At 37.7% G+C, this 7,148-nt stretch overlaps 1 protein-coding gene across 2 annotated transcripts in view; it reads left to right on the top strand.

Annotated features, from left to right (window-relative positions):
- LOC106468017 (ribosome production factor 2 homolog) overlaps positions 1 to 7,148 on the top strand; it is a 60,893-nt gene that overhangs the window by 12,633 nt on the left and 41,112 nt on the right. For both annotated transcript variants that reach the window (XM_013928412.2, XM_022396310.1), the window contains exon 2: positions 5,839 to 5,970. In XM_013928412.2, coding sequence (XP_013783866.1) covers positions 5,839 to 5,970 — 132 coding nt within the window. The remainder of the gene's footprint in view (positions 1 to 5,838; positions 5,971 to 7,148) is intronic.

Here is a 7,148-nt window from a genome sequence, read left to right as displayed (position 1 = left end):
TTTCTCCTGTTGGCTCTGAGGCTGAGCTTGTGGGTAATCAAGGGTGGACTGGTGAGAATTTAGACTATTTTTCCAACAGCTTCCTTTGCTAAACCTCTGATGGACATTCCTCTTCCTGCACCCACCTTTTTTACACCTAGTATGTCATATTTGTAATGTTTTGAGTATTTTTCCTGTGGCTTATGAATCTTCACCTTCTTTATTGGGAGAAACTAGTTCATCTGATTACCTAGTCTTTCCACCTTTGCCAGATATTGCTGTGCATGGAAGGAGATTTGCAGATCAATTGAGGGAGGTGCTGCCATGCCTTGATTTTCCATTGCCTTTAGAACCATTATTTGGACTCTCAGAAGTTAGACCCTCTACTTCCTATTTGGGGCTTTAGACAAGATGCCACTGTTAGTCTTAATCTCAGTTTTCCAGAATTCTTCTGTCACTTATAACAGTTTTGCATTTTTATGATATTTTCAACTGTTGTCTGAGGCCTATTATAGATCCCCTGCTCAAATTTCGGAGGATCTTGTTTATTAATTAACTTCAGGTCATTGGCTTCTGATCTCTCTTTGGTATCTTGGTTGTTTTGGAGAGAGAGAGAGATGCCTTATTGGAGGGAGAAGGTTCTTCTCTTAGACAGCCTATTTTTGCAAGAATTCCAGATTCCATAGAGTCTAGAGTAGATGGGGCCTTTCTACATTCTTCACTTTTTACACTGGCTTCTCTACTGTCCCAAACTTCTTGTACAGGACAGTTTACTACATCCCCCATTCTAGTTTCCAGACCTCCTGCTTTGGGGCCATGATCCTTGGAACATAAGGGTGATTTTGACCACACCAGAGGAGATCCTCCTGCATGATGGATTGCAGATTTCAGCATCATTGATTATCTTATGGGGTCAGATCCTGTGAGGGTCTTGTCTCAGGGGGTTCGTGTCAGTATGGGAGACATTCACCACAGATCAGTGGGTCATTCGAGTTCTCAGGAGTAGATTGGTCATTCAGCTCATGTCTCTTCCCTTGTCTCTTATACTGCTTAGCTTCCCACTTCCAAAGGACCCTCTTACTTCCAGCAAGCACAAGCCATCCACGATTTTCTGCACAAAGAGACCGTAGAGTGTCACCTCTTTTCTCAAGTGTTTTACTCTCAGGTGTTAGTAGTACTAAAAAGATGGGTGATTGGTGACCTGTCATTGACCTTTCTTGTCTCTATCGCTTTTTCCAGCCTTCTCATTTTGCAATGGAGTTGTTTCTTTCCTTTTGGTGGCTCTTTTCACTCGGAGTATAGATAACAAAATTCAAAGTTGCAGATGCCTACTTTCATATCCCAACCACTGAGTCTTCAACCCGTTATTTCCATTTCGTGCTCTATCATACAGTCTTGCATCTGCTCATTTTTGGCTGGATAGTTGGAGTTTTTTCATGTCCACTCCACTCCCCAGCATTCACACTCACCATTACTTGGACAACTGGCTTCATCTTGCCCTTTCCCACCATTTGGCAGAACTGCACACTCAAGCTCTGTTATCAGAAGCTGCGTGAGCTGGGTTTCTTATGAAAAAGGAGAAGTCTATTCTTACTCTCACACAGTACCTCATCCATTTAGAGGTATTTTTTAATTCCACACTAAGCCAGGCCCAATCTTCTCCTCTATGCCTTCAGGCCATGGTAAGGATGATTCTTCAAACTGAGATGTGTCCTTCTCCACCAGCACACACACTATATCTTTTGGGGATGTGGGCATCCTTGAAATCACTCATTCTTTTAGGTCTGACCCACATGAAGGCCTTTCAAATGGTTGTTATGGAATCAGTGAAACATTTGCACAGATGTGCTGGATTGTCGGGAGATACTGTCGGTTTCTAGTTTGCTGGATCTCAGTTGGTGGTAGAACAGGGACAACACAACAGTAGGTGTCCTTCTACCACCTCCATGGCCAGAGATACATCTGTTCACAGCTACTTCTCTTCAGGGTTGGGGTGCTTGTATAGAAATTACGGAATTCCATGGACTTTGTACAGTATCAGAAGCTTCTCAGCACACCAATCTCTTGGATCTTTTAGCAGTTCAACGAGCTATGACAAAGGGTCTCGAATTGGTGCGAGGGAAGGGTAGTAATGCTTCATGTGGACAATTCCACACTAGTCTTGTACACACACACACGAACCAAAGTGTTCTCCTTGTTTGTCATGTTCCAGGGGTAATGAATCTAGTGGCCAACTAGTTATCACATTCTAACAAAGCTATTCCTATGGAATGGATGCTTCATCTTCATGTTTTGCATTGAATTTGCTCTTGTGTAGAGACATCACAGGTCTGCTTTTGCCACATACTGAACTCTTCAGCTACTGTTGTTTTGGTCTCCAGTATTCCACCCTTTGACTTTGGGAGTAGATGCTCTCAGCCAGGATTGGATGGATCTTAATTTTTTTGCATTCCCTCCAATTCATATACTCTCCAAGGTTCTGACACTGATTTACTCCATGTTCTGTTGAGTTCTTCTGGTAGCATTGTATTGGCTGGGTGAGCCCTGTTTTCCACTCATCCAGTATTTTCAAGAGTGTCAGCTTCTTCCCCTTCCTGCTTGACCATCTCTTACCTCAGCCTCAGTCGGACATTTTTCATCCAGCAGTCAGTGTTCTTCGACTTCACAACTGGCTTTTATGCAGATGTTGCATGACCTTATTAACATGTTCCATTCAACATCCTTCTTTAGAAGTTTATCAAAGGAAATGGTTTACTTATCATCAATGGTCTATCAGACATGGATTTAACCCTTTGAGTCCCACTGCACCACATCTCTCAGTTTTTGACATGGTTATTTGACAAAGGTTTGACACCTTCATCTGTCACCTTGTGTAAAGCTGCCTTACCACTTTTTGTTTTTTTAAGGAAAGAAAAGTTCTGTGTCCCTGGTTTTGTCATTACTTTTGAAATCATTTTGGGTTATTCGTTCTCATCACCCTTTCCAGGTTGCTAATTGGGATATCACAGTAGTTCTCCATGCATTAACCTATCCACAATGTCAACCTTTGGAGTCATGTTCAGTATATCATCTTTCACTTACAACATATTTTCTTCTGTTATCAGCCGGAGGGTGTTGACATTCAGATGTGTTTGTGCTTCATATTCACAAAACACTGTATCATTCCAACTCCATTTTATTATATCCAGGCTGGTCCTTTCTACCTAAAAATTCAGCAGCTATGGAAGGAGATAAGGCTTTTTCTTCTATTAATCTTCCCTCTATTTCCTGTTTATAGAACCATTCTAATGAAGATCGTTTTTAATGCCTGTTTGGGCTTTCTGATGTCGTGGTGTGCAATGAAGCATTTCAGGGCTTGTGTCACTAGTTACTTATCCAATGGGATCCTTCAATATCATGCAACATATCCCCTCTCACTTTGACAAGTTGGAATTGCTAATTTGGTCTTTCATTGGAGGAGCAGGGACTTCTTAGGGCATCATCTCATGAAATTCAACATATATCAATGTCCCTGGTAGCTTGGTTACATTGACTGTGAGAGGGAATTGTAAAGAAGGGTGTTAGATGGACCATACCTAATGCCTTTATATTGTACTATTTACAGGACTTAGCAGTCTCTGCCTTGCATGTGTCCCCCCCTCCACATGACTATTCTACATGCCCTGAGTAACTTCAGGGACCTTCTTAGCATTTTCATTTGAATCCCACTCAGTGGCGAGTGTTGTCTCTGCCTGTTCAGATATGGTTTTACAAATCTGTGCTAGCTACTAGTAGACTAATAACTAAATTCTGGTAGCAACAAGCTTTATAATATACCATACAGGACTTCTGCTCATGGACTATCATGAATAGAACATAAAGGGACTTTGCTCATCCCTTCTAACCACTGAATTGACTAATTCAGGGTTGGTTTGCTTTTCAAAATAGGTAACATGATTCACCTATTGTACTGTCTCCAGAACATAGATCCTCAGGACCCTCCAATGCGAGTCACCCCTCTCTTCTAGTGGAGCAAGGGAGTCCTTACCACTCATTTTCCAGTTGCTGGAGTGGTAGACAGAGGTCTAATTCCTCCTGAGTGATGTTTATACTCTTTATTCCACTCAAGGAGAAGAGGGCAAAGCTGAATACCCTCCCACCCTTAACCCTGGAGTGAGGCGTGACTTGACTCTGTAATTCTGAGTTCTGTTGGTTGCATTCTGAGCTTTTTCAGGTTGGGGAGAAAGACTTGTCCAGTCGTATGTTGCTTGCCTTCCCTTCATCATTCCGGTGGCTCAAATACAACATTCTGTAACTTTTAGGTTGGGTGCCTGAGCCCACATTTCCAAGCTCAGTTTGTTCTATTTTGTGATTCTTCAGGTTAGAATGAGAGTTTCTACACTTAAGTATTGCTTAACTAACTTCTTTTTTTAATTTCAGTGGTTTGACATGTAACATACAGCTTGAGTTCCCATCTTATCATATTCCTATTATACAGTTAAATCATATTGCAGTCACCATACCCTAGCCACTACACATTAGATCTAGCTTTTTTTCCACAGCCCTACAATTCCAATGAAAAGATGTGGAGCCTCATCTGTGTGGTTGGGGCCTGGATGAATCTCATGATAATGAGTAATGTTGACTCTGTAGTTGGTTGGCCTTTGCTGCCCACGTTTAGATTTCATTTTATCTGGGCAAAGAGCATACCTGTTCCAGAAGTAGTGCAGACCCCCACTAGTGTGCTTTATTATATCTCAATTTTGCACATCTACACAAATGCTTTTTGTGTGGCTCTTGCCCTCACTGGTTTCTCCACTTGTGTGTTTCAGAAGTTTCATTTTTCTATACCGAAAATATACTTCCGATAATACTTGCCTCCTCTCACACTATTCCGCCCTTCCTCCCCACAATAGCCAGTGTTTGGGTCTGATAATCTTACCAGTGTCAAAAAAGTAAATAAGAAAAAATAGTGGGGAGCTTACATACAGATCAAGGGCACATTGACATAGGTGGAGAAAGTCACAAGATTAAAATCACTAGGAGCAATATAGTGGGGTATAAAGACTTGAGCAAGTAATGTAGAATTCATACCAATGCTTAGACAGGCAAAGATAAGAACCTTTCATTGGGATAAAGCTAAAGTATGAGACGAGGTAAGTATTATTGGAAATAAATTTTCAGTATAGGAAAATGTAAACCTTTTAACTGGTGATGATACAGTTCAGTTAAAATATACCTTTGTAATGTATTAATTCCATTGCACAAAATGTTTTTATCTGGGTTACTAATAACTTCTGAATGAAAGTAAAGAAGAGTGTCAATCACATATTTGATATATCCATAAGATACATAAGATGTAGTGGTTCATATGCTATTTATATTAGCAAATTGTTTGACAACTGGTAAGGTATAAACTGGATTAAGTAGTTTTATTTATGTCACATGATGTTGGAAATAGCAGAAGAATAATATAACAGTATATTATTGAACATCATATAGTGTGAATTATTATTTTAATTATTTTGAAGCATTTTTTGTTAATGCATTTGTTATTTTTCTGTAGTACTTACTATGAATTAAACTAGGATAAGTATTCTAAATTCACTGGAATTGGAGGCAAATTGAGTTTGATTCCATCTCTGTTTTTCATGATATGCAAGTGAAAGCTTTGGAAATTTCTCAAGGAGTTAACCTGAGGAATTAGTGATTCCTATTAAAATGAATTATTTCAATATTTAGGCAAGTTTTCTTTTCATTTATATGTTGTAGCTGAGTTATTTAAATATTATAGTGGACTGAATCTTTTTTATTTTCATTTTATATTCAGTTTTAATATTGTTAGCTTTGCATGTATAAAAGTCTTATCTATATTTCCAGAAAACCACAAACTCGTAAAGGAAAGCTTTATTTAGAAAATAAAGAACCCAAAGTTCAAGAAAATGCAAAAACTGCAATATTTGTCAGAGGGTCCACTGCAAGTGAAGTAGTCTTGAAAGCCATGAAAGATTTTGTAAGCTTGTTTATATTTTTCCTTTATTTTTTAGTGTAGTGACTGTGTACAACTAATAACTGTGTAAAATCAGATCTACATGTATTATTTAATCTTGCAAATTAAGCCAAGAAGCAACTTGTATGCCTTTTTGGATAGTGAGGATTAATTTTTATCCATAAAAAAATTTTAAAAAGTGTTTGGCACCTAAATAATGTCTGAAAAATACAAAAAAAAAAAGTTTCTGTTGTTGTTCAAATAAAACATGGCAGTATAATTTCTTTACTGTTACATTGATTTTAACTATTTTATTGTAGTCGTAAAGTACTTCCTAATTATTTGCTGAAGATTTATCTTCATTATTCTTGGCTTTTCAGGCCAGCAAGACTTCATTTCAAGTAGTATTAGTAAGCTTGACTTGTATCATTCAAACTCTGTAGTATGCTTTCTGAGCATTTCTTAGCAAAACAAAATTTGATACATTGATGGTATGCATTGTAGTTGAGCTTTAGCTGTTAGTTTTAGCTATACATTTATTTTTGTTTATTTCTGTTTTTGTAGTTGGATTTTTTTTTTAATTTTCTTTATCTGTTGCATATTTATTCCAAAGCATATTTTAATATAATATTTCATTTTGCAATTTATAAGGCTACTGCATTCTGATGTTATGAGCATTTTAAAATTATGATGTTAAAAAAATCAAATTCACTCATATGGTAACACTGGGAATGTAACCCTGCAAACCTTAACTCTTCCGACACAGGGTCGGTCAATTTGCCCGAGTCACGTGACCTTCTGTACACGTTTAAAGTTGACATCAATTTAATACTTATAACTCTCTATATATTTGGTACATATTCACAAAGTTTGGCAGTCTTTCAGTTAATATTACAAGTCTTTCACATACAAAAAGTCATATTTCTTAGTGAAGTACTTTTAATGAAATAAAGTTTTGTCCATGAATATATTGAGTATTTGTTTTGAATAGTCCGTGTGCAAAGTAATTTCGTGTTAAAATTAAAAATACTTTTTGTCATCTCAAAAATCTCAAATTTCCTTTGTGTAATCCCTAAAACCTCCTAAATGCATTTCAAACATCTTTTTTTCACTAAATAATTCTATTTTATATGTTATTTTCTCTACCCTAATCTCAAACAAGATTGGTTAATTCGACTTATCACATAACCACCAAAAAAAA

Source organism: Limulus polyphemus, unplaced genomic scaffold (genome assembly GCF_000517525.1).
Source record: "Limulus polyphemus unplaced genomic scaffold, Limulus_polyphemus-2.1.2 Scaffold2833, whole genome shotgun sequence".
NCBI classification, from domain to species: domain Eukaryota; kingdom Metazoa; phylum Arthropoda; class Merostomata; order Xiphosura; family Limulidae; genus Limulus; species Limulus polyphemus.
This window is presented reverse-complemented; position numbering and strand designations above follow the sequence as displayed.